We start from the raw sequence: 27,868 nt of genomic DNA, 5'->3' as shown, positions 1-27,868 counted from the left end.
GTGACGCGGCCGCTCCCGCCTTCTGCTGGTCTGGGGCCGCCTCCGCCTGGCGCTGCCCGGGGCTGCAGCCGCCTCATGGTGCCTCGGCCCCTCCAGGCTGCACGATGAGGCTCTTGGCTGCCGCGCTCCTGACGGTGGTGCCGCTCTGCGCCGCCTTCTACCTGCCCGGGCTGGCGCCCGTCAGCTTCTGCGAGGAGGGCGAGGAGAGCGAGAGCTGCAAGGTGAGAGCCCTCCCGGGCGGGCCCGGCGCGGGCGGTCCCCCCTCAGCACCCGCTCGGGGTTTCCGCAGCCAGGGGGGACCGCCTGGTGTTCCCCCAGCCCGCTGCTTGCGGCCCCGGCTGTCCTCCCGCAGGGACAACCTTTGCTCCGGGAAGCCAGGCATCCCCAGCTCGTATTTCCTCGGTTCCCTTTCTCCCGCTGAACTTCCCGGGAGGATCCTTGGTTCCTTGTTCCTGGCGTGGCCAGGGCCTGTCAGGAGCCAGGGGTAACTCCGCTGTGGGACAGCAGCAGCACTTGCCGCTAAGCCAAGCGTTTCGTATCAGCCACGCGTTTGTTTCTGAAAGTCTGTATTTTCATACTTTTTTTCCTCCTTTCCTGTTTCAGTCGCTAATTGAGCTCTTCGTGAACAGGCTGGACTCGGTTGAATCAGTTCTGCCATACGAATATGATGCGTAAGTACACTACAACAGGCTTCCAGGAGCGTTTGGAAAGGCTGTTTTCTGTTCTCGGCTGCTGATACCGTACAGGTGTCAATATTTTGGCTGTAGGGATGGAAGAGTAAATCCAGGTCTCAGCGGCAGGAATTAAGTACAAGAGAGTGGGAGGGACGGAGGCCACACCTGTGCCACCTGACCATCCTCTGGTATTGTTAAAACAAGGCTGTAGGGCTTCTTATGGGTGCATTTTTTTGAGCTGAGTACAAGATTCAGTGTTGGCAGTTTAATATATTTGAAAGTTCTTCCTGTTATGCAAATTTGAGGAGCTTTGAGTTTCTGGTAACTGAAGCCCAGAGACTAGTTGCTGTTAGTTTTCAATTTTACGCAAAAGCTCTGTAGCTAATTCTTGGTTTGCTATTGTTTTGTTTTGTTTTGTTTTTTTCTTTTGATTATTGTCTGTGAAAACTGTTACCTGCTTTTGCTGATATTTATAGGCCTACAAAGCAGTGATACACATGATTTGAAGTCTTGCTGTTGGGCACTCAGAAAAGAGAAACTTGGAGGTTGTTGTAGATCTTACCCTGTGCAGTGCAAGACCAGAGATTAGCTCAAAAGCCCACAGTGTCTCTATTTGAGTTAAACTTTAGGAAAGCCTGTGAATTTAGGACCACTTATTGAAGAAGGTATTTATGCGCCAAAGATAAGTTTGGGTTTGTTTGTTGGTTTTGTTTCCTCATAACCTACTGCTACCTGTGTTTAATGGAAAATCCAGATATTTGGCATAATTTAAATGCTGAAAATATCTCTCCCAAGTTCAGCAGTTTTAGGCTGTATGTAATTGAAAAGAATTTGTGAATGACATTTGACAGGTGATCAATACTGAAGGAATGTCCCTTCTTCGAAACATGTTTCACTTTAAATACTAGTTGTAAAGACTCCTTTAAGAAAGGGGTGTCGTTTTTCAGAAACTTTTTTTTTTTGCAAGAGAAATGAATGGTCCATAGCACAGCCTCTTTTTTTTCCACCAATATGAAACACTCTATTGTTTCTTTAAATTGTCATTTGAAAAGGGTGTGTGGACTGAACATCATATATTTTGTTAAAGCTACTTCAGCTATGAAATTTCTTGATTGAAATTGATCTTAAAATAGATGCCAGATTTCTTTGCAGAGCCACTCAGATTTTTTGTACCAGTGGATGAACTATCAAAACAGACATGAAAACTGCTATGTTAAGGACGTAACTTAAGGGTTTGCATTAGGCTAATATTTACAGTTATAAAAGTAACTTTTGCTGCTTTTTTTTTTCCAGTTTTGACTTCTGTCAAGATAAGGAAGAGAAAAGACCCTCAGAAAATCTTGGACAAGTGCTGTTTGGGGAAAGAATAGCATCATCTCCATATAAGGTTATTTTATCCCTTGCAGTTGATCCTGTCTGAATTTGATAGCTGTTGTTCTGCTGGCTGTAATCCATAGGCACATCTCAAGACTGATGACTGTGTGATTATTTTTATTTATATTTTTAATGTAAGCTCTATAGCGTTTATGTAATAAAAACAAAACTCCTCCCAGCCCAAAGGCATCTTGGGGTGGTTAATTAAAGTTGGGCAACTGAGCCAGTAATCATTCTCCTTTCCTATTGGTCTGTGGTAAAGAAGTCCAGAAACTGTATTTTAGACAGTTACTTAATAGCTGTATTGTGGTGTGCTATGTGATCTGAAATCATTAGTTTATTAATGGCAATATTGGAGGCTGTGAAGTGGTGATTCAGGAACTGTTTTGTATACGTGATAGCACTATTGTGCAACTTCCAGAGTAGGAAGGGGAAGCCAAGTTGGGACTCACTTGCAGCTTTTCCCTGCTTGGACACACCATCTGTTGCTTAAAATCGAATTTTTCATTATTGATGCATATCACTTGAAATCTTTTCTAAAATAAATATATGCAAACATTTTGTAGAATAAGTACGTGATATTTTTCTGTCTCATGCCCTGCATTAGCAATGATCAAATGTAGCATCTCTTAAAAGCTCTCCCATCAACTTGGGACAGCAATAGAGGAGCTGTGGTCAAAGAGCAGCTCTTAATGTTTGAAAGCTGTGTACTGTTCAAGTGCAGTTGGGACTGGGATTTGCCAGTGAAGCTGAAAACTGGGCTATGTTTGTGTTGCTAGATACTCCAAATCCCTGTGAGGAAAAAGAGGCAGCAGTTTCTGAGTCTGCTGCTGCTCAGTCATTAGGGACCTGGTCACATCTTTTCATCAGTCTGCTAAGCAGGTGATGCTCCCTCCCTTGTGTAAACTGCTCCTAGAAGTCTCCTTTGATTCTCTGAGCTAATATAATTTTAAGTCTTATGGCTGCTGGTCACAAGAATCTTAAATATGTAGCACGATGGATCATTTGGACTGGATACCTATAGAATAGATTAGTATTATAGCAGTTATTTGTTTGAAATGGCTGCACTCTACAGCAATTAGGAAATGCTGTTACTTGTTAGCACTTAGGTCTTGATAACATTACAATTTTCAGTTGTGTTTTAAGTATGTTAGCTTGGTAGCAGGTAAATCCTAACTGGTTTAGAAGCTGAGATGCAAATGCGAGCATGTTTGTGTTAGGTGGTGTCTGTGCTTGAAGCTTAGATGTTGTGCAACTTTTTGCATGTTTGGCAGCCTTGTCTACTAACTTAGTCATGGGGAAAACCAGCTAAAATTAACATGAAATGTTCAAAAAGGAAGTAGGGAAAGTCTGGTTTAGCAGATGATGAAATTACCAAAATAAAACAAGCTGGTAAAAGAAAAAAGCAATACTTTTTCTACTAATCCTCCATTTTCAGTCCTCAGGGTTTATCCAGACGTAGTTTATCTGGGCTATTGAAGAAGTTTTTAGCAATGTAAAAGGGGATTGCTGCTGCTGAATATATGTAAATCTTGACATTGAAGTTAAAGGCATTGTATGTGACTTTCATAGTCAGGAAGTGAAGTAACTAAAAAAAAATCAGCTTTACATGAAAAAAATACTCTAAAATACTTTTGAAGCAAAACTGGAATGACTCTTTTTGTGTGCTTTTTTTAACAGTTCACTTTTAAAAAGCAAGAAACGTGCAAGAAGGTTTGTACAAGGTCATATGATCCAGGAAACAGTGCTGATAAAAGCAAACTGGCTTTTTTGAAGAAAGGAATGCAGTTGAATTATCAGCATCACTGGTAAGCTGAGATGTGTCCTTGAGGTTGTTTTATTTTTTTTTCTTCCTGCTTTTTGACATTGTTATCTATGTTCTAAGTGGTTGCTTTCTTCCTTCTGTGTGATAACTTGTCCTCTGCTGTGCATCTTGTGGGCACTACTGAAAACTGTGCCTTACATGAATGTGAAATGTCAATGTGAGAGCAGGTGCATCCCTTTCTGAGGACGTGTTCTTTGATGATTTCTGTCTAGGATTATCGATAACATGCCTGTAACGTGGTGCTATGATGTGGAAGATGGACAAAAATACTGTAATCCAGGATTTCCAATAGGATGTTTTGTTACTCCCGATGGTAGAGTTAAAGATGCTTGTGTTATAAATGTAAGTGATGGAACTTTTCTTGCTAGTATTACAGATGTGGCTTAATTTGTGGTTTTATTTTTAAGCTTTCTTTTCCTGAGAAAGAACAGGTATGTCAGTAAACATGGTTCATGTTCAGAATGTGGGCACTGACAGTGCTGAGTGCTGCTGCTGTGTGCTGTCTCTCTGATACAATTGTCCAATTAAAATGTATATCTAGGTCTTTTGACCTATTTATGTTTTATGACTGGTATGGGTGTTTAAAAGCCTTAGAAAATTGTGGTTTTCTTCTGAAATTTCACGTGTATCCGTCCTTGTACCTATTCATTCATTGTCCATGTCATATTAGTGTGCAAGGCCTTCTTTTAATCAACTTCAGGCAGAAGCTTTCTAGTGAAGACCTAGAAATGAGCACTGTGTTCTAGTTGCAAAAGTTATGTCTAGCTCAGTTTACAAGTTAAATGTGTCAGGGTTTTCCCAGATGGCTGGAAGATAATAAACACAGCTGCGACAGGGAAAATTACATTGACAACAATTGGAAATGTGTCAGTCATCCTGGGAGTTCTGTGGTGAACTAGTACAGTTACAGATGATAGTGATACAGTTTTGTCTCTCCTGGAGTAAGGGACCACACTCCTCAGAGAGGAGGGAGCTCTCTATGACTGTGCTCTGCCACGTCTTGCTGCTTGTGTGCAGTGCAGTCAGTTCATTTGTGTGCAGCAGGTCTGACGCTTCTTTGAAGTGTTGCATTTATCATGCATGCTCAGTTTACTCTGTCTACAGTCACCTTCCAACTCAGTTACTCCTCAGGCTCCCCAGGCTCTTGAAAGTGATCTGTGGATTGAATAACCTGTTCCAATTTGGTGTTTAACTTCACTATTTTGTATGTGAGGTGTATGTTAAATTGATACTGGTGTATGTTGTGTTGGGAGCTGTCTCTTACACAGAAAGCAAAGTCAGCAATGTGGATGAAAAGTTGATTTTTTTTTTTACTGGGAGACCTTCATACTTTGGTACTAATGACTGAATTTCCTAGGGAGAGCTTAGGGAGCTTGTAAAGGGTATCCATGAAGTGCTGTGCAAACTGTGTGTACTGGCAGTGGTGTGGGAGGGCTCTGCCAGTGTACCCAGTGTTAGTTTTGGTCTGTGAATTCTAATTCCAGTGGGAATGTTGCATGGCATAGTGCCAGAGAGATGGCTGGCCCATGGGCAAATAAGAAGGTAGCACCATGGATATGACTGTCACCTCTGGGATTTATACTTTTACAAGTATACCCAAATAGCTGTTCCCACAGACATAATTATCTCTTTAAAATGGGGCCAGGAAAGGGGCTGTTAATATGCACAGTTGCAGTTCATCCTTGCAGTGATGCAGCTGCGGAGCTACATTACTACTTCAACTGCAATCTTATATTTCCAAATTCTGAAAGCATAGGGATGACAAAGTAGAAAAGCTGCTGGAGGTGAAGGGTAGTTTTTTGAAGCAGAACATGGTTTGTAAGCTTTGGTGGCTGGAATGAAGATGTAGAACTGGTGAATCGGAATTACTTGTACCTTTGGCAGCTTTTTTAGTAATAACACAGATGTGATAATTTCTTGTGTGGGCTTTTATTTATATAACTCAGTATCACATATAGAAAAAATATAAATATTTTGTACAGGTATATTAATGTTGGAGTGTTTCCTTCATCCGACATCAGTCTCATTTTAAAGTTCTTGACTGCTTGCGCCCTCTCCTGTTGGAGAAGTTTCTCAATCTCTTGGCAATGTTTTGTAGTCAGAGTTTAACAAGAAGAACACTTTCTACCTCTTCAACCACGTTGACATAACAATCATGTACCACAGCGGGAAGGACGAGAACTGGCCCGGTGCAAGACTGGTGATGGCAAGGCTGAGGCCGCAAAGGTAACTGTGCATTAAAGCAGCAGGTTCTGGTACTCAGGAGTCCTGACAGCATTTCCAAACTTAGGGATGATACTCAGTGTTAATAAGTTCTGAGGAAGTCGTTATTCTGACTTCTGGTAAAGCTTTCTGTATGTTTGTTCATATCTGGAACTGTAGTTACAAGGACACTTACACAACCATACATGCCATTTAACTTTGTTTTTAAAATGTTCCCCAAAGTCCCTCCCAATGAAAAAGCTGCTTATGCAAACTCTTAGAACCTGCCACAAGCAATTGTCTTGTTCATGTTTTGATTGATTTGCATCTGGGTGTGCATGTTTTCAGATACTCAGAGGATGCTTCTCAGTGTAAGAGTTTCCCATGTTGTGTCTGTCACGTGTCTCCCAAGTGTGCTCTGTATGAATGTACAGTCTCTGTGTACAGTACAGGTGTACCTTTTCCTGTGTAAGTTTGGATACTGAAGTATGGGTGAAATACCAAATTTATGCTGGTATTCAGAACAGCAGATGATGACAACTAATTTCCTAAGAAGACTAAGTGATTTTCTTAAACAGAAGTTTCTTGGTTTCTGCATTGACCAGAAAGGAGGTGCAACAACGTAGAGATCAGGAAGAGACTGAACTGGTTACTTTGGCCTCTAGTCAGTCTGTTCATGCACAGTTCATACTTCCCTATATTTGAAAACTGCAGTCCAGTTATAAAACTTTAAAGTAGGTTGGGTTTTTTTTAGCTAAGCTCTTCTCTCTTTTCACAGAGGTTAAGTACACTCTTAAATTATGCTACCAGAGTTTCTCAGTCATACAGATGTGGTACAGCATGACTCAGATTCACTTGTCTTTTCTGTTGTGACAGTATTGTGTGTTTTTAGTGAATTATAATTGCTATACAAGTTTATTCCATCCATTTACATCTGCTCTGAGGTGGTGGCAAGAAGAGTCTACGAACCTTCTCCATTTTTTATTAAAGCTTTATCAGTTGCATCCTAAATGGGGAGGTGAAACTAGCTGATCTTTGAGGTCCTTTCCAACCCAAACCATTCTATGATTCTGTGAGTGTTTGAAAAAATGAGCATTTGCCTTTCCCCTGGCAATGCAGACCACGAGGGGGCACAGTCAGGTTGCACATAACCTTAATTTTGTAATTTTCTGTCCTGGTGCTTTACTTCAACTGTGAAGCTCTCCTGATGGGGGAATATTTGTGGTAGAAGGACCCTAGCCTTGCATGGAAGTTATTATCTTGTGGCTTGGCTTAGTTGTTGACATATAATAAGGTATGGTAGAATTGTTAATCTTAAGTTGGGTAAATACAACTTGCCCAAGAGGGTATGAGAGGGAAGCTATTTTCCAGTGTTAGAGGGGGTTTACAGGAGTGAATTCAAGGAAACTTTAAGGTTTCTTAGCCTTTGTGCTTCTATAGCTGCAGTGTTTCTCAGGTATTGCAGAGAAGGTATTTCATTTTTGAACTTTAAACCCAAATCCACCAAAATAAAATAAACCCCCTTCTCCCTGTGAAACTTGAGAGGTGAGAAGCTGTGGGAGATTGAGAGATTCTCAGCCTTCCTGGCTGACAAGCACACTCTGAGGCTGAGCTACCAATAATGCAGTCTTGTTAAAATGTGCAAGGGGGGTATGATGGCAGAGAAGGGATATTTTGTGTTGAAACCATCTTTCCAGGTAAAGATCTCCAGACTTTGCAGCCCAGCATTTTATCTTAGGACTGGGATTCATTCTGATCATGGCAGAAAAGGGGATAGGGTGGAACCACATCTCGTGACCTTGAGACGTCAGCAGTTCTCATCCCCCACGTTTAGCAAACAATTTTACCTATAACCTCAAATTGCATGGGATGGTATATGCAATGTATTTAACTTTTTTCCCCATTAGCTACAAACATACAGATGAAAACAATTTAAGTTGTGAAGGTCCACCTATGGAGATTCCTGGAGAATTCAACAATAAACTGAATTTGATCTACACTTACTCTGTGACATTTGAAGTAAGTATTGAGTGTGTTATATGAATATATAATTCCCCAAAAGAATGAAATTAAAGGAATTGAATAATTTGCTAATAGCTGTAACTGTATTAGAGCAGTGTAAATTCTGTAAGGGTGGTTTTGTGAAGTGTTTTTCTTAAATTCTTAGTGGGTTTTCTATCACTGTAGTTTAAGTGATGCTTTAAATGTATAAATAAACACAATCCCCCCCCCCCACATTTTATTACTAATAGAAAGGTAGTAGATTGAATAAGTGCAAGTGTTATCTTCCTTGAGGTGAACTCTGCTTTCAGAGTTGAGTCAGGGTGCTGAGAGTGTCATGTTGAAGAATAGTTTGTATTATATGTTTGTATGTCTGAGGACACTTAATGTTAAATGTTGATTGTAAAGCTTTTTTTTTTTTTTTCCCTAGTGAAGTTGAAAGGTTTGTCTTATTTTGTGTTGCTTTTATTTTGTTCACAAGGGTTTTCCTGCAGTAGGCAGCCATTTATCTTTTAGAATTAATACTGTAATGATTACCAACAGTCTAATGCTTTATTCAGCATGTAATGATTTAGATAGGAGGAAATTAGGCTTTCTGGCAAATGCGTGTTTACCCCAGCATGGAAAGTGAGCCTTCTCTGGGGGTGACAGTAATTTGATTCAAGGTACTTCAAACTTTGGTCCCTTGGTTCCAGTCTGTCCCGAAAGCGTGGTTGTTTCTCTGATGTCAGATGCCAATCTTGGAGGATTTGGCTTGAGACCACCAGCTTGTTTTGTCCAGGCAGTCAGGCAGCCATCACGGGGTAACAGCTTTCATCCTACCAAATTGAATTTGATTTGAACCAATGACCTTGAGGTGCAAGACTCCATATCCTGTTACTTTTCCCTCGAGACACCCAATCCTCCTTAGACTCTCTTAATTTTCCTACATGAATGAGTGCTCTGTCATTAACATTTGTGTTTAAATCTTGATGGTAAACTGCAGTTTAGAATTTCAATGTGAACTTTGTCTGGTTAGTCACGCAATGTGTTGGGTGTTTGGGTAGCTACTCCCTCTTTCTCCAGCATGGAGCAGGTAGAGCTCAGATCCTGTGAGTTTAGATGCTTCCAGCAGATGGCTCTTCAAAACTGCTTATTCTCTCTGTTATCCCTTAGCCTTGATTTGAAATAATACCTCAGATGTTTTACTTTTTATTAGTGGCATCAGAATAACTTGAAAGGGCATGTTTATCAGCAAGAAGTATTTTTAAATAGGAGAACGTTAGTTTCAGTCAGCCTGAATAGATTAAAGCAGTAAAATGTGTAACTGTTTTGTGGTCCTTTCCAATTCGGCAGCTGACTTCTGGTGAGACAGGTGTGGTTGTCTGCTTTAATTAGTTGAAATAGGCAAAGTATGTAGCTCTGTGTAGGTGTAAAGTATACATCACGGTGGCTCTAATGTTTAGCACACAGGTGCACAAAAATGTAAACATGGAACAAACTTTAGCACCACACTTCTGAAACCCTGGGTCAAGTAGCTGTGAACTACTAATCGTCTGCTGATTGGGCTGACAAAGAGCAACTTAGGGCAATTTTGGTGCAGTTCTTCATTGTCACATTCTTGATCCAGAACTTAAAAATTCTAAGCTGGTGATACAGTCTAGATTTTGAGAATGAACTGTACCAACTTACCACCTGGTAAATACATGAAAAAATTCAGCAGAATATTATGCCAGTCAGGGATGGAATTTGGCAGCAGGACGGTGTGTATGTCCCATGAGACCAGCTGTGGAGGACAAGGCTTGTGGGTCAGAGAGAGTCCTCATTTGTGCAGCTTTCACATGAAGCTTTTAGAGAAGGGGGACAGAAGAGTATGAAAGCATCTTTTGAAGGTGAAACTCTTTAAATCCATCACAGCATTATCTGGAAATGAAAGTTGTCTCCCATGACGCAGAGTGCAATTATCTGTATCAGCCTGCGTTACGGCAGAGGGTGAAGAAGCCTGTGCTAAATGCATTGAATGTGATGAGAAACGAGTTCAGGGAAAAGTAGAAATAGGTTTATGGAGTATGTTTGACGAAGTTGAAGTTTAAAGATCAGTGTGCTATACTGAGAGAACCTTGTAGTAACAGCATGATAATTTTTCAGCCTGTATTTGGGATCTGCAGGCAGCTACATCCTGAATCATGGAAAGGTGAGGCTTAGTGAAGACTCAGTTGAAGGTAGAAAAAGTGAATAGGGGATTTCAATAACCAAGATACTCTTTTAGAGGCTTAAGAGATGAATTAATGCAAGAGGGAGGTCTAACATCCAGGGTTGATACCAAGCTTAGATATGACTGGAAGGTTTATGGGAAAGATTTGGTGTCCTTATTCCTTCTTGGAGACTGCAATGAACTTGTACTTGTTTCTATTAATTGCTGTTTCCTATCTTTATAGGAAAAGAATAATATTAAGTGGGCTTCCAGGTGGGACTACATTTTGGAGTCCATGCCTCATACAAACATCCAGTGGTTTAGGTAAGATCTGCATTTTTTGGGGGGTGAAGTCTTGCTGGGGAGCACAGAGATTTCTTAGTAGTGCTTCTAGGGATTTAAATATATATAAAATGTCTGCTGTGGTAGAACAAAATCTGCAAGTTTTTAGGCAAGAAAACTTCTCTGTTTTCATATGTGAAGTAAGTTTCCATCTCTTGGGAGCAACTGTCATGTTGCATTTTGTGAAAGGATTGCATCGTTAATGTCCAAAGGGAAAGCAGCTTCCAGGTTTTACTCCCTCACCTCCATTCTGGAGAACTTCTGAGACGTTGTTGCTCTGCAGTGTTCTTATTGTCACTGTCTGGCTTTATCTGACTGAAAAGTGAGAGGTACATATGTGGAGTCTGTGTTTTGTACTCAGCTGCTGCTTACAGTAAAAAAACAGGTCTTTTTTAATGAGTAAAAGATGTATGTGAAAAGCCCTTTCTTATTTCCCTCCTTACCATGCAAAAGTGAGCACGTAATTTGTGCTGAAGTGTTAAATGTTTTGCAATGTAAGTGTCTGAAAAGGCTAATCTGATTAAATTGGTCTCTACAAAACATTAAATGGCATGATGATCAGTCTTATTGGTTGATAGATACAAAATCTCTGTGGACAGTCTGCTTTAAGAGCTGTAGCTGTTTCACCAGGGAAATTACTTCTGAGGTATATAAGGAGGAAAATAGAGAAAAGCAGTATAACTGTTTTGAGAATTAGCAATGTATCATGAAATACTGTTCATCTCACTTCTGTCTCCTAAGAAATCATAGAGGTACACAACTGAGAACAGTTTCTCTTCTCTGGGTGGGAAAACATTAAAAGGTCTGAATATCTAAGACGTTTCATGAGACTTGAGCTGCACATTTGGTATGAACTGAGTGCATGTCCTGAATAACTGTATTGAAAGTTTGACTTTTTCTTTATTTACAGTATAATGAATTCCCTCGTAATTGTTCTCTTCTTATCTGGCATGGTGGCTATGATCATCCTGAGGACTCTTCATAAAGATATTGCAAGATACAACCAGATTGACTCTTCTGTGAGTAAAATTTACAGCTTTTACATGAGCACATTGTTCTGGTGATAGTGATGTCTATCAATTAGTTTTGAGTACATCTGGAGAGATGTGTAACTGTGATGAATTTAAAACATGCTAATGTCTCTGGGGGTTAAAAGTAGCTGTATTGCTACTTCATCTTTTCTAACTGCAGGAATACATGGGCAGATGTGAAAATCTTACTTTTCTTGCATCACTTGATGAACTTGGAATATGCAAGGACAGGCTTCAGGTTTTAGAAGTATTTAGAGTGATTCACAGAATCTTTTTGGTAATAAACAAACTTGTATCTGAAATGCAAATCCCTTTGTTGGTAAAAGTGATATCTGCAACCCAAATATGAGAAGTAATGTCAGATGCTACAAAGGTTTGAATTTTCACTGTTGTTGCTGTCTAGCTGGTTAAAGAAATATTTCAAAATGCACAAAAATGTTTCATACTGAAACTAAAACATCTGAAAATACTTCTTCTTTGTGGTCTTGATATCAAATATCTTTTGCTAGTGCAGATCCAGACAGTAATTTAAGTTGAAAAATCTTCCTACATCCTTTAATTGATTGTTTCTGTGAGGCTCTCAATTAAATTATATTCAATATCTTATACTGTGTTGTCTTTATTAGTTGATAATTTTTAATGTAATAAAGAGCAGGGCTTGTAGAAGTTTGATTGGTTTTTATGGATAACAACAGGGATAAGGTGTGACTTTCAGAAAACCACACCTTTTATTTTCTTGCCAGGTGTGAGAGACTTAAGGATCTGTTTCAATTCAAGGAACTTATTTAAAAAGTTGTGAAATACCTGTGCAAAAGAGGAGCTGGGCTGAGGAATCTGCAGTGAAGCAAATCAGTATCTCACACTTAGAGGATGGTGGTGATTGCACTTGAAAAAAAATCGATGCAGGAGCCAGTGGGTGTGGTCCTAATATGTGCATTTAATGTTCAGCTGATGCCAGCTGGCTTTTAGTGTGATGTGGATTTAGTGAGACAAACAGTAATGAAGTGTTTAGAAGTCAGTAGATTACTCTGAGGGTCTTATGACTAAGGGAGGGTTCCTGAACTGAAGAGAACTCCTGTCAATGTGTTTCCAACAGTGAGAATTGGTTTTTTTCCAAATTTCTTTGATAATGAATACTTGAGTGTAGGGGACTTAAATCTTTGTTAGAATGTTTTGAGAACTAAATTAATAGATAAGATGAGGATTACTGCACTTCTAAAAAAATTCAGATTAATTTTCCTCAAATATTTTTTGAAACTTGAAAGTGTAGCATGCTACTTGGTTTAGCTGTACAATTCTTATCCTTATCTTGAACATTAAAGGTTAGCAATATAAAACAGTGCTGAATTTTTTAAACAGAAGTCTGAAAAATACTCTGACTCACAAATAATTGGCCTGTAATGAAAGAGTTTTATTAAAAATTGGGCTTTGAGATGAACACTGTGGCCCATAAGCCAATACAGGGGTCTCAATCTGCCAAACTTGGTTTCTCTTTATTTTTCTTAAGCCAAGATAAATTATAGCAAGCAGAGGTGTCATGGGGAAATCAAAGACAATCTTCCAGCAAAAATAAATGTTACATAATCTGTTGCAATTTAAGATGCTCTGTGTCATTTGCCATGTCATCTGCATTCTTTCTTACCCTGCTTTTTTGCATGCTGTAATTCCAGTGGTAAGCACCAGAACTGAACTCGGTGTTCCTGGGTTGAATGAAACCTGTAGCTTTTAATTTTATGAGGAGGAGGGTGGTCTTGTGGTCGTGTGTGTTGGTTTTGGTTGGTTTATTGTGTGAGAGGCAGTGTCTGTTTTGAGTGACTTTATTGAAAAGCCTTGTTCTTCGGCAGTGGTTCCTTAGGATCCCCCCTACCCATGCCATCCATCTTCTCCCCTCTGGCAGTGGGACAGAGTGTTGGTATTTGTCCCTCAAGATTCCAGGGAGCAAACTTTCTTCTGTAGTGCAGAGACAGCTTCATTCTTTCCCAGTATTGTCATTGAGACTGATGTGCTTTGAAATGGAAGCAGAAAAAGATAAATGCTTGAACTAGATTGAAGTTGAATTAAATGGAATGCTTTGTTTTAGTTTAAATTTAGAATGATGTTCTGTGGTTTGGCTAATTACATTTGGTTTTTGCTTGCTATAAGAAATGAGGATTTTCTTGATAAATCCTACCTTTTTCACTGAACCATTAGGGGGTTATAAAATCAATGAATGATGAATCAGATGCAATTAGTCTGGCTTTGGATCTTAACTGGAAGTTAATCAAACTTTAAATATGTATTTTGCATCTTGTTTGTGTTAATTCACTACTGCATTATGTATCTTTGCTAAAGACTTTGTTGATTTTATACAGGAGGATGCCCAAGAGGAATTTGGCTGGAAGCTGGTTCATGGAGATGTGTTTAGACCTCCAAGGAAGGGAATGTTACTCTCAGTCTTTTTGGGCCAAGGAACGCAGATTTTCATTATGACATTTATTACTTTATGTAAGTAACTTCATTGAGGTGATGTGTTTGTCGTGTACCAGTGATAAGAAAGATGCAATATTATTAAACAAATGACAGAAGCCTTTAAGTCCTTCCTTTAGTAAAATAAAATATTAATGCAGTTTCATAACACTAGTCTGGATAGCTTCAGCAATGCTGTTGTCATTGAAAACGTTGTGCTGTCTGGGCTAATTCAGATTCTTCATGAGTACAGAAATCAAACTTCCTTCTTACAAAGTTTCTTTTTAAAAAACAGAAACAATTTGTCATGCTGTAAATTATCCAAGGGTCCAGTAATGCAAGTTCAAAGACGTGTAATCAAAGCTTTAATGTTCTGGGAACACTTTCTGTCCAATATGTTTGATATTACAACGTGCAACCATGCAGAAATAAGAGCCAGAGTGCACACCAATGAAATGATACTGACACAACATTGAGATAATGAGAGCCTACCTCAAATAGCTATAAATGCATGTGATGATGTCATCTGTCACAAGGTGGTGTTTCATTATCTGTTATCTGTAAAGTTTATGACTATTCCTTTTCATACTATATAATAGATTTAGAAGCTACACTGATACTTACTACACAAGAAGAATCTTTCAAATTTTGTTCTCCAAGTTTGATTCAGATTTTTTTGTCTTTCATAGAGGAGCTGCGTTTTTTCTATTTATTATGTGTTGCTGTATGATTAGTAGAATTTTCCTGATAGGCTTGTCTTTCAGTGTTGGTCACATCTCTGTATCTTACTTAACTACAATAGTTTCCTGTGCAACCAGTGTAGCATAGAAAGTCCTTTTTCTCTTTAAAACCAACTTTTCACTGGAGATTACTGACAAATTCCTTTTCTGCAAATATCTCTAGGCTGATCTCTACAATTAGTTCACACTCAGGCAGCCTTCTTTAATTAAAGAGTCTAATTTTCAGGATCGTGTGTTCTTGAGTAAAATGTCCATCGTGGTGGATGGTGGCATTTCACTTTTCAACCTTTTGGCTTTGAGAAATTTTCTCCTTAAGAGATGAGGTGGAAAGAATGTTTTTGAATGAAACAGTGCCATTAGAGCTACGGTCACGTGATGGGGAGAGATGGGAGCTTATGCACAGTCTTCATTTGAATGTCTGGTAGTGAAAGGGATAAACCTTCACAGTGATTTGTTCCAGGGGAATTTTGACATCTGTCCACAAATAATTAAATCTTTTTGTCTCTCCAGTCCTGGCTTGTCTTGGTTTTCTTTCCCCTGCCAACCGTGGTGCTTTGATGACCTGTGCAGTTGTACTGTGGGTCTTGCTGGGAACTCCAGCTGGTTACGTGTCTGCTAGAATGTACAAGAGTAAGTATGTGCATTTATTTAATGTGACACAACATGTTAAATTCAGAATTGCTGGGTATAAACCTCAGATGGGAGCTTGTGTCTGAGACAACAAATCTACTTCTTTCTGCCATTCTGTAAAATAGAAAAAGTCTTGACCTTGAAATTGGTTTTACTTTTTCCCCTCAGCATTCAGAGGTGAGAAGTGGAAGACAAACGTCTTGCTTACAGCTCTGCTTTGCCCTGGGTTAGTATTGTTTCCCCTCATTCTTTCCTTTATTCTGAAGTATAAATGAATCAGAGGTGAATCGAGTCGGGGAAAAAAAAGTGAATTGTTGTGAAGCTTGTTTGTGTGGTTTGGTTTATGGTTCTCCAAACTGCTGTTCCCTTTGTGTACTGTCTATGTGTGAGTATGAAGAAAAGAGAATTCTGAGGAGCTGGAGCCTGGTACTCTAGAACACAGGTTCTTAGCATCTTGTTTTGTAGTCAGCTGTGGGGGTAGGAGGAATGATGCAACTCTTGCAAGGTAGTGTCACAGGCTTTGAGAGTCACTGGTAATTCCAGTCTGGTACCAGAGCACTTGGCATGTTCCAGGTAATTCTGGTTGTCGTCTTCATACATAAATGTAGGTAATGTCCAGTTTCTTGGTTTCAACTTTGGGTACATGAAGTTATCCCTTGGCAAATGTCCTTGGCAAAAGTGGAGGAAAAGATTATAAATTTCCTAAGGTATTTCTTCCCCCCAAAAAGCCCAGAATGAATAAAATATGGTTTGGTTCCAAGTAAAGTAGAATTTGATCAAATGAAAGGTAATGTATTTGATAACAGCCGAGTGTAGTATTTCTATGAAAAATCTTACTTCTAAACAACATGTGCTTCAGTCTCCCTGCTGTCATTTAGATATTATCAAGAGAGAGAAGAAAATACATATCAGTGGAAAAAATACTGTGCTGATCATTTAAGCTCCCAAATAAATTGAGTTTCACAGAGGAAGTGAAATGACTGGGGCTGGTAGAATAGGAACAGATGTCCTGATTACACTATGCTAGTTCAGTGAATTTGCATAATATCATAAACAGCCCAAGGTCTTTTTAGTCTCAGTAGACTGATGGAAGTTCCTATTTGCAGTACTTTTTTCTAACTTTGGAGGGGGTAAGTGGGATCTGTGTTAGGAGCTTGGCTGGATGATAAAGATTAGCAAGACTTCTAAAATGGATTTGATTTTTATTTTTTGTTCAACAAGATGCTTACAGCAGGGGTCGCTTGGGTGTGCTTACTGAACAAGTCTGTTCCCCCAAACTGTTTTGGCAAGTGTCAGGCCTCTCCTAGGAAAAAAGGAGGCTGTCCATTGCTCTAATCCTCCCTCCTTCCTTTTTAAATTACAGTGGAGGATGCATATTCACTTCAGGGCAGTTTAAATTCTGCCTCAGGAACAGCTTTTTTACAAAACCCAGACAATGGTGTGCTTTGCAGGGGCCCTTCCTGAGGCTCAGTTTTCTGTGGTGCATCTTTGAATCTAATCCCCCCTTTCTGCTTGTGACACAACCTGCAGCAGCGCATACACTTGTTGTGAGGGTGACATGTGGCTTCCTAAATATGAGATTTCGATATCACTGTATTTATTCAGAAGGAATTAACAATTTACAAAGGATCTAAATAGAGGAAATATGTCTGGTCATAATAGGAAAGGTGCTTCAGGGGGTTTTATTTATTTTATATTTTCCATTTTTTAATAGATTCTTGCAGTGGAATGCTTCTGTTACTTTTTGGGTTTGTGTGCAAGAGTGTATTTAAATACTGGCTTTGCCATAGTTACCCGTATTACAAGCATTGGATGGTGCAGGCATTTTTAACTGCACTGTTGGTGAAAGGAATTAGGACTGTTGGGGAATTGGAAAATTGCTGGAAGCTACATTTTTCTTATGCAGACTTTCAACTGATTAATGTTTTTTAATACTGATACATATATCCTTTTCCTGAATATTTTAATATCTTTTCTGATCTTTCAGGATTGTTTTTGCTGATTTCTTCATTATGAATCTCATTCTGTGGGTGAAAGGATCCTCAGCTGCCATCCCTTTTGGCACTTTGGTTGCTATCCTGGCTATGTGGTTTGGAATTTCAGTCCCACTAACCTTTGTTGGTGCCTATTTTGGCTTCAAAGAGAAGGTAGGGGCTCCGAGTACGGATTTGAAATACACCTGTCCTTTGCAGCTGAGCCATTGAATCTCTAAACATACAGGAATTGGTCAAATTGAGGCACCTATGGCCCAATGATTGTAAAATGATGTTTCACTTGGTCATGATTTTGATACCAAGTATATGCTTGTAATGTCACACTAACTTTTTTTTCCTGTCCATTAACTGGCATCAATATTTCATAGTGCTCTTAGAGGTCTTGCTTGCTTTTACGGCTTCAGCAATACCTCAGTAGCTTCCTTTCTGAAGTACTACTTCAGAAGGGCTTCAGTTTGTAGTTCCCTAGCTTGAGAGAATACCAGACAACTAAGAAAATGGTGATGGTGTTGGATTTTTAAAATGTTAATTAAGAACTGAACAGATTTATTTCCTTCATGTTCTGAGTTGCTTACTGGCCAATAGTTGGAATGTCTAAAGCACATGTGCTTTCTCCTAATGATGGGCATCAAATCTGTGGGTTTTTTATTTGGAAAATTGCGATGGCTTATGAATGAAAATACAGTTATCTTTATCAAATTTTTAGATGCTGATATTTGGGGAAAGTAATGTTATTTATGGTGTAACAATTTATCTTTTATTTATGTTGTTTCTCTCTGCAGCCCATTGAACATCCCGTGCGTACAAACCAGATTCCCCGCCAAATCCCGGAGCAGTCCTTTTTCACAAAGCCATTGCCTGGTATCATCATGGGCGGTATCTTGCCCTTTGGCTGTATTTTTATTCAGCTTTTTTTCATTCTGAATAGCATTTGGTGAGCATCACTGTTTTTTTTTCCTCTGGTTTGATAATACACACAGTGAGTTTGGACATCCTGAATCAATTAGTAGAAGGAATAGTCCAGTTCGAGAAGTTTTTGATCATCATGCAGACTTCTTGTGGAATTTCTGGAATCTATGTATTTACTTCTGTGCTTAGACCTTATGAAACTCGTTCTTCTTAATGACAACTGCAAAGTGTGATGTTAGAATCCTGTTGCCATGTTTTATCTTCCTGGTTCAAACAGCACAAGTGTGCTTTCATAACGTCGTGGTTAGGTAGAGCCTAATCCACTGCGTAACTACAGTATGATTTATGAAACTAATTCGATCTAGCAGGTTCAGCTATTAGATCAGATTTGGATCAAGATCTTGGGATTCCCTGTTCTGCAGAACAAAAATTCTGCTCTCCAGGAACCATCCACTCCACTCCTAAATCTTGTCAAAACCTAATCAAGCAGGTGCATGAAAAATTAAACCAGTGCAATCTTTCACAGCTTTCACTGTGTGAAATATGAAATGTCAATATACTGTTGTTCAGTGGAAAATACTGTCCTGAAGGTGACAGGTTTTTATATGGTATTACCTTAAATAAATGTGTATTTACAGAGTACATTCAGGTTAAGAAAACTTTATTACTAATTCATAAAAAGTTACCCCAATGGTGTGGATTTTTTGGGTTTCTTGTTTTAATTTTTGGGGGGTTTTGGTTAACTTAGCATCTGGCAATGTGACACTCAGTTAACTCAGAACTTCAACCAAAAAATGGGACTCTTGTTCTCCTTTGTTTTTAATTTTAGGTCTCATCAGATGTATTACATGTTTGGATTCCTGTTCCTAGTTTTTATAATTCTTCTAATTACGTGTTCAGAAGCTACAGTTTTGCTGTGCTACTTCCATCTGTGTGCAGAGGTAAAAGTTACTGCTTTGGTGTAGATGCCCCTTGTAGCTGGGAGGTGTTAGAAATAGAGGTGAGGTATCCACACATACTCTGAAGTTCTGGACACTGAATGGATTGTGCTGTCAGCCTTGACATGCCTGTCTTTGCCACTCCTCTGAAATGTGCCTTTTGCTTCAAAATCCACCACTGGCAGCAGATAAGCAAAAATTGACAGGCTTGGCCTTAGAATAATTTCATATTCACAGTGGAAGCAATCAGCTGACTTGGAGGGAAAAAAAGTACCTAGGTGCTATGTTGGAAGGTTTCTCTTTTTTGAGCTAAATTTTGCAGAATCAAATGTGTTTCAGAAGACTTTTTTTTTTAACCAGCTTATTTATATTTTGTTTTCTGCTTGGTGACTCTTGCTGACTGGTTTATTGTTTCTTTCAGGATTATCACTGGTGGTGGAGGTCGTTCTTGACCAGCAGCTTCACAGCAGTTTATCTCTTTATCTATGCAGTTCATTACTTCTTCTCCAAACTCCAGATAACAGGAACTGCCAGCACCATTTTATACTTTGGGTACACAATGATCATGGTCTTGATTTTTTTCCTTTTCACAGGTAAGTACAGTGTTCAATCTAAAATGAATGCAGGAGGGGGTCTGCTTTTGAAATAAGAAGCATTAGGTGAAATTTAGACTCTCTGAACCATTAGATACAATCTGTGACTCTTTAGGCAGTGTTACTTTTATGGTTTGTGACACCACACATCACAGGAAGGTGCTCTTTTGTGTTTTCCCAACTTGAAATTACATTTATTTATAGCATAATTAATTTTCCTTTATTGAATATTATATTAGCAATGAGTTCAAACCATTATATTTTTCAAAGGGCCATTCTTGTTCACTTTGATACCAAGTGTTAACTTGATTCTGGATTTCATAATTGGTTCTAGAAGTTGCATAGTTAAAGATAATTGCGCTCTGCATATGGGGGATAAATAATGTTTTGAGCTTTCACTCTCAGTAAGTGAAGGAGGCTGGTGCTGGGGAAGAAGTGGAGTTTGAAAAGAGAGAGCTTTAGTATTGTTAGAGATATCCTCACTTGCTCACTAAGTACCACTTCTTAATTACAGGAATACACCTTAAATGGAACTTATTTGAAACAGGGCTCTCCAGTTCTAATTGTCCAACTCCTCTGCTGTTACTCATGCAGACTAAGTGTCTTCTACAGAATTACTCACTCTAACATTCATAATCACTTGACTGAAACTATAATTTCGAGGTTGATTTGATGAGAAATCTGTGCCAGATTTACCATGTGTTAGAGGAAATTAGAAGCTCTTGAAGGGTACTGGCCCTTAAAAACAGCCAGGAGCATTTTATCTTGGTGTTCATCATACTGCTGCTGTTGTATATGTAGATTTAACACATGAAGTCAGATCTTTCAGGTATCACTGCTTGGCATGAAGTCCAGCAATGTCAGAACTAGAGAAAATGCTAGTTCATATATGATTGGAGTGACTACAAAGGCTGGTTTTATCATCAGCCAAAGATTTGTGATAGAGGATTTTGCTGTGGGTGTCATGATGGTTTATACTGTTATTACTTCTGACTGGTTGTTGAAACCTGTTGTAATCGCTTTGTGTTCACTCTCATGAAATACATCACTTAACTCAGTTAAATGCAGTTAAAAAGAGTGGCTAAAACAGGTAATGAAGGTAAGTCTAAGCATCAGACCAAGTCAGTGCAGCAGTGAGAAGGATCTCTTTCATCTTTATATTTTCCAGTACTGGTTGACACGAGGCAGAAAAAGCCCTGTTCATGATAAAACACTGAAGAAAATTACTGTGTGTTTGAACAAAGCAGTTACTCTGTAGAAATTGTATCTAATAACATTAACTGGCACTTACTGATAGGTTTTTATTTGTTATTTAGATATGTGTCTCTTCAAAAGAAAACCAGAAAAAGTTTTTAAAAGAAGTGAGGGGGAAAAAGGGGGAAGATTTAATTATTCTATTTTTTAATTATTAGAAGGCAAACATAGAAGTTGGCATATTGCCAGTTTAAACCCTGCTTAAATCCTGGTGAAACAGACAAGCTCCAGATGTCTTCTATAATATATATCTATCTATATTAAAAGAAAAAAAACCCCAACTCTCTAACTATAGTCAAAAATGTTTTAATTACTTTTAAACTAAAGCAATATGTTAATGTGTGTCTGGATTTTAGCATAGGTTAGTTGCTATCCTGCCAATTTCAATTTCACTTACAAGATGCAAATTGATAGAATTAAAAATATCCCTTTTATATATGAAATGATAATTGAAATTGTCATGGCAGCAGCTGAAATGGCATTAAAAGCTTCAGATGTGCTGATCCTGGAGTTCTTGATGTGAAGACCAGTGAGGCCCCAGAAGTACAATAATAAACTGTGCTTCAGTGTCTTCTTTTCCTTTTATTTTGAAGTAAACCCACAATAGTGCTGGCTATGCTGCATTTGTAGTTCATAAGGAAAGCTACTACATGGTCCCTTTTTTTTTGAACCTTTAATAGAACAGCTAGTCACTAGGAAGGTAATGGGTATAACAGAGACATGGAATGTGTAATAAACCCTTGATAATGTAAAATGTTGTGATACATTTTTTTTTCCATATTTAGTTTGATGGATTTTTGGGCCTGAAATCCAAGCTATTCTAGACAGATGGTGCAAGGAAAAGACACCTCACTTTGCAACAACGACAGTAATACAATCTGACCGCTGAAATCTAATAATTAGTGTGCACACCCAAACCACACAGTTTTGTTTTAATGTACAAAGCGCAGCTAATCTTTCAAGAAATAATGAGTGTGGGTGAATGTGGATGGCTACATGATTACATGCATTTTATTCTAGGAGACGAAAAAATGCTGAACATAGTCAAAGCATGTTGCTTTACAGTGACCTCTATTTTTGAACATCATTTTCACTTGTGAGTTAATGCCATTTTCAAAATTGAGTTTTGATCTTCTGGGTAGATTGTGTTTAGAATCTGAGATTCTGAAGCACCCACCACTGAGCGGTGATTGAAAGCAGTATGATACAGAGAGCTTTTAAGGTACATAAGAAGTATCAGCGAAGTGCAGAGTGCTTTTCTGTTTGCTTTCTTACAATCTGCTCGTGCTTTGAATTCTTTTTTCTTCATTAAACAATAAAACTGGAAGGGACGAGTAGAGCAGAAGAGTCTGCTTAATGCATTTTGACATTATTCTGTGCAATAATCCTTGGGTTTAATTTTGAATTTAAACTACGTTTACCAATACCTTTCCCTTGCCTTGTCAGATGGCGGCTTTCTGCGTGTAACATCATCTTCCTGTGTATCAGGAAGTTATATCATGTATGTTATAGAGTATTTAGCAGTCTATAAACCTGAGGACAAAAAGATCAAATATACAGCTGAGGTGTTTTATACTAAGTATAAATGGATTTTTGGACATATCTGGCTTCTTGGCTAGAGCAGCTGCTTGAGACATCTTCACAACTGTGTTCCTGAATTTTAAGTAGCTCCTGCAAAAGATCTTTTAGCAGTACCTCCCCAGGACAATCAATGATGTACAGCAGGCTGTTGTGCACTGAGATAGCATCAGTTTCCTGGAGTGGCAGGGATTATTTGGAAAGGCAGAATCTTAAAATGTGCAGGTCACCCACTTAAGGAAAAATAAAGGTCTACCCCACAACAGTAAGTTCTTCATTGCAGGCCACCAGGTGCTTTTTCATTCAATTTAAACTGGTCAGTGCTTAGGATTGATTAAAATAAACATTAGTCAAGAAACTAATTTGTTATATTGGATTAAACCAAACAAACAGATTTTATAGGCTCATTAGAGGAATTGGTGTCAGACTTGGTGCTAGGTCATTTCATAGAAATGTGCATCTGAAAGCTGTAAAAACTTTGCAATGGAAAGGAGTTTAGACCAAGCAGAAAATAATTTTAGAGGTCTCAACTCTTTCAACCAGTGGGGTCTTCGTATTTATTTGCTTGTGAGGTTTTTGGTTTTTTGTGGGTTGGTTTGTTTGGGTTTTTGTTGCTGTCTTTGTTGTTGTTGGGGGAGATGTTTAAGTATTTAGTGTTTGAATTTTTTAACAGCTTTAACAAAAACACCTTTGGGTATCTGTCTTCTGTCATGTTGTGGTTGATGTCTGTCAGAGAAGCTGTGAGCTGCAGAGGTGACTCGTTGATAGTGCTTCAAAACTTGGGTTTCAGTTTGAATGTGTTTTGGAAGAGACAAATAAAAGCAAGATCCTAGGGTGGCTCTTACCTAAAGCTTACCCAAATAGTCCTCCTGTTCTAATGAGAGGCTCATTTTAATAAGGGATGATTCTAATTTCTGTGCAAGGTGTGCTTAGAAAAATGCTCAGGACTGAAACTGATCCTGTGCTTACCTGTGGTTTCAGGCTGGCCTTAGTCAAGGTAGTCTGCTAAACAGACTTTTTTTTTTAGGAGGGGAAGTTGAAAATCAATGTTACTGAAACCTGTGAAAATCTGTTTATAGATGAAATGCTTGTTCTCAATGTGAAGCCTTCAAGCTCTTTTATGACTGAGGCAATGTTCTATAGGAAACTGATGTATTATAAAGATTCAGACTAACAAGGGTCGAGGGAAAATATTGTGGATTTAGAGTGTGCTCCTGTATTAAGTTGTGGCATGCTCGCAGAACTGTGCTAAATCTCATTCCTGTGTTAGTTGTACGTTTTTGTTATGATGCTACACTTTTTCGTTCTAGAACAGCAGATAAATTTTTAAGTTGTCTGTTCAACATTTTGAAGAAACATTGCTTTCAAAACCATAAAAACCTTTGAGTGGGCTGTATTATAGAAACAACTAGAAAGCAGATGCTGAGAACCATTATTAGGAAAAAATCATGAGAGTAAGGCTTAGGGTAACAACGCTGATATTGGAGTATTTGACACAGTAGGAAGGAGTGAGAATTGACCACGACTGCAAAGCCTTAGTGATGTCAAGCCTACAAAGGAATTGTATTCCTTCTGTGGTTGCTGCCTGATCTCCTATCAACAGCCATAAATCTGCTGTCTCTTACTGTTCCAGAGGATGATAACTGCAAACTTGGGGGGAAAGGGTAATCTGTGCCGTATAATAGTAGGCTATCAGAAAGCCTTTAACTGCAAATATACACGGTAGCACGAAGAATGTAAGAATTGGCATGTAGATAATAAGCTTCTCAAGATGGGTTTCTCACCTGGGAAATGTGTGGATGTGGTCTGAAAGAAATGTAACTGGTGTAAAAAACACAAATGCTTAATAAAGAACCATCTAGTTAGTGAACCAGTCACAATTAAGCGGTGAGAAAAACTTGGAGCTGACATTAAGCATGATCTGTACAGACAGAAAAGGGTGAATTTAACACTGGAGTTGCTGAGTGCATGACCTCACAACTGCCTGCAGTGTAGCTGGTAAGGGCTATCCCAGGGCTGGCATGTGGCTGTGTCCTTGAGAGGGAATTCACCTGGCAGTTCACCCCTAGGTAAAGGTGTGAGGAACAGTGCATCACTGTCCTTAGGGGCTAAAGACTAAATAAATTGACTGGGTCTCTGTCTCCTTGCATATGAAGTTCTTAAAGTAATTTAAAAGTAAACATGATAGATGATGTCCTTGCACTTATCCCATAATAATGTAGGGTTTTCACTGTAGGTGAAAACCACAGGCTTGTTCATTAGTTTTGTGTTTTGTCCTTGATAGTTTCGCTTGCTGCTTGCTCCCAACTGCTGTGGCACTCAGAGCATTGTTTTAGCAAAAGGAGGTAACAGGATACACAGAGGAAGAAGTTCCCTGTTCTTAAATATAAATAGAGCACAGTGAATATAAAACTGGGCCAGGTGAATTTTTCCAAGGCTTTGGTACGTGTCATAATTCACGGGTGGCAGGGAAGTATCATAGACTCAAAACCCCAGGTAGGGGCTGACTTTGTGTGTGTGTAAAAGTCAGTGTCTTACCCAGTGCCTGTGTGTCTGCTGGTGGTGGTGGCATCATGTTCAGTGGTTTAAATGGACATCAGCAGCCTGGTCCTAAAAGTCATCTTTGCTCTAAATAAATAACTTAGCGGGATAAATGTGTGTTGTTAAATTGAAGAAGTGCTGTTATTCTGGGTAGTTAGCTGGATTACAGTGTTGTATTCTGTCCTGCTCGGAAGTACTTGTTATGTTTCTCATAGTGAACTGTAAAAGAAAACTAACCTTTGTCACTTTCTCATTTTAGGGACTATTGGATTTTTTGCCTGCTTCTGGTTTGTAAGTAAGATTTACAGTGTTGTGAAAGTGGACTGAAAAGCTTCAAAGTGTCTTTTGCTGTTTGATAATTTTTACCATGTATTGGAAAACATCCTGTGTAATTATTCTGATTTGTAAAAACTGAAGACCAGACTACAGCATAAAATACAGATTTTTATGGAAGGAAATGGCACCATTGCCATTTTGATAAAAGCAAAAATGTCAGTATACTCATTGAACATGTTCATTCTAATAATTCAAAAATTGTATCCAGAACTTGATTTAGGACAAATAAAAATTCTGTGAACTTGTTTGTTTGAAAAATGAGTGCAGTCCTTCAGCTGAATTTTCTTGTGATTTGGCGAGGGTTTTTTGTTACCTCTTTTGGTTACCATTTATATACCATTAAAGCATAGGACTGTCAAGTAAATCTATATAAAATGTGAATTTTTTTAACTTAACTATGATTGTACATATTATCCTGCACCTTCTTTACAACTAGGTATCTTCTTACAAATGTACATGCATTTAGTGTAAGGTAGACTTTATTAAAAATATCGACACTGGTTTTTGTTCAAATAAAACTGCACCACTCTTGCTGTCTTGTTTCCTTTCTTGTTAATCAGGCCTTCACTGCTTGGACACAGATCACATTAGTTTGACCAGCTGATGCTCTTTGAGTTGTGTATTGTTTATAAGCAGTTTGACCGTGGTTTTGGCTGCAGATTGTCTGTGCAAGCAGGACTGGGGGGTCACTTGAATCCATGGCTGTAGGATGGGCAGGGGCCTCTGAACTTTCTCAGCTCTGTGGTTACTTTACTTTCCCCAAAATATTTTTTGCTGGACAAAACATTATTTTCTATCAAACATCAAACCCTTTTTCCTTCTTTTAGCCCTCTGAAACGCCCATCTCCTTGCTCTTCATCCTGTGAAGATTGATGCAGCTTGTTGGGAAGTTTAGCTGTGAATCTAATGGGCTTGGGGAATGGGTGTTTCATAAAGGTGAAGCCTTTTTCCTGCTCTGCAGAGCTTGTGCTTAAGTGCTGGATTACATGAGATGGAGTATCTTAATAGCCTCTTCAGCTTTAGAATTGCAGGGATTCTTCTCTCAGGAACGTCAGGGTTTTAAAGAGGCTCCCCAAAATCTCGAATTGCACTTGAAGCTGAGCAGAGAGTCACTGCAGACACATAATTCCAGTGGCTGTGTCACGGATGCCGTTGGGGATGAGTAGGGGGATGTTCACTCGGATTAATGGGTGAGATACTCGAAGCTTATTAACTGGCATATGGAAACATCCGTGGCTGGAAGCTGCTTTGCACCATCTAAGCCTACAATTTAACAAGACCCAGAATGACTCTGTATCTCTTCATGGTGATATAAATACCAGGTAATTGTAGTTAAATGTTTAATATCTTTTCCAAAATGTAATCTTTGGTATGAGGATTTCAGGTCTCTGTGTAGTTATTCCTTCCAGCTTACTGAACTGTTGGGACAGATCACTTGGCTAAGCTGGGATGAGTACCAGGCCACATCTTTTGAGCGGTGCCTGGGGCATAAATGTGAGGCTTTAGGCAATTTAATAAAGAGAACCGAGCACTGGTGTGCCAGGAGGAGCTGGTACAGTAGTTTCCAGTGAGGTTCAGGTATGCTTTTGATGGCAACTCAGCCTCACAACTATTTTCCCCTCCTACCAATAAAATCTCCATTTCCCTTCTGTTCCCTCCCAGAGGGTGGAAACAACAGAGTTGCCATTAGAGAAATCAGCTTGCGGTTGGTTATCAGCTGGTTCAAGAGCACCATTCACTCTATTAGAGGTTTCATGCTCTTGAAATTGGTGCTGCTGTGTTTATAAAGGTCCTTCCTTATAAATCTTATATTTAAAGTTTGGGGAGATTTTATTGAATACTTAAAAAAATAAATTGTTGCATGAAGCTGCTTTTTAATTTTTCATGTTCAAAGGGAAATGAATTCATGAGAGAATTGTAGCTACAGTTGCCATAAACTCCCAGCAGGATATTTTGCCGGATTAATAAATATGCATTTCACAAGAGGCAAAGTAAAATGGGTTGTAAAATTGTATTTATGGTGCTTTTACTGTGACTACTAGTGAGCTAAAAAGTAGAAAGTGAGTTTAAGAGGTTTCTGAAGCTTGCCAGTAGTCCAGAGCCAAAGCCAGGAAGTAAAATTGTTGGTTCTGAAGCTGTTATCAGAAAATTTGTGTGTGTGTCTGTGTGTGTAATAGGCCCTCTTTCTGTAAATCGGGCATAATTCATTATTTAACATTGTTTTCTGGTATCTTTTTGACCAAGGAAAAGCTGCCAACTGTCTTTTAGCTTTGTAGTAATAGAGAAAG

The 27,868-nt window shown here is 38.9% G+C and overlaps 2 protein-coding genes across 2 annotated transcripts in view; both read left to right on the top strand.

Annotated features, from left to right (window-relative positions):
• BRS3 (bombesin receptor subtype 3) overlaps window positions 1–27,868 on the top strand; it is a 478,452-nt gene that overhangs the window by 124,994 nt on the left and 325,590 nt on the right. The window lies entirely within an intron of this gene.
• LOC126637430 (transmembrane 9 superfamily member 2-like) lies at window positions 33–26,111 on the top strand. Its single transcript, XM_050310674.1, has 17 exons — window positions 33–221; window positions 604–671; window positions 1,968–2,061; window positions 3,729–3,856; window positions 4,086–4,215; window positions 5,972–6,099; window positions 7,983–8,094; window positions 10,494–10,573; window positions 11,502–11,610; window positions 13,974–14,106; window positions 15,318–15,437; window positions 15,606–15,663; window positions 17,425–17,584; window positions 18,214–18,365; window positions 19,170–19,281; window positions 19,700–19,871; window positions 25,504–26,111. The coding sequence occupies exons 1-17, from the start codon at window positions 105–107 to the stop codon at window positions 25,569–25,571; spliced, it is 1,941 nt and encodes a 646-aa protein (XP_050166631.1). The 5' UTR covers window positions 33–104; the 3' UTR covers window positions 25,572–26,111.

This window comes from Myiozetetes cayanensis, unplaced genomic scaffold, assembly GCF_022539395.1.
Source record: "Myiozetetes cayanensis isolate MyiCay16 unplaced genomic scaffold, myiCay2020 scf15, whole genome shotgun sequence".
NCBI classification, from domain to species: Eukaryota; Metazoa; Chordata; class Aves; order Passeriformes; family Tyrannidae; genus Myiozetetes; species Myiozetetes cayanensis.
This window is presented reverse-complemented; position numbering and strand designations above follow the sequence as displayed.

Excerpts from the sequence above, each read along its gene's own strand:
- LOC126637430 (XM_050310674.1), top strand. The coding sequence starts at position 105 with ATGAGGCTCTTGGCTGCCGCGCTCCTGACGGTGGTGCCGCTCTGCGCC. Across the intron at positions 6,100-7,982 it reads GCAAGGCTGAGGCCGCAAAG|CTACAAACATACAGATGAAA; the intron begins GTAACTGTGCAT and ends TTTCCCCATTAG. Across the intron at positions 15,438-15,605 it reads GTCTGCTAGAATGTACAAGA|CATTCAGAGGTGAGAAGTGG; the intron begins GTAAGTATGTGC and ends TTTTCCCCTCAG.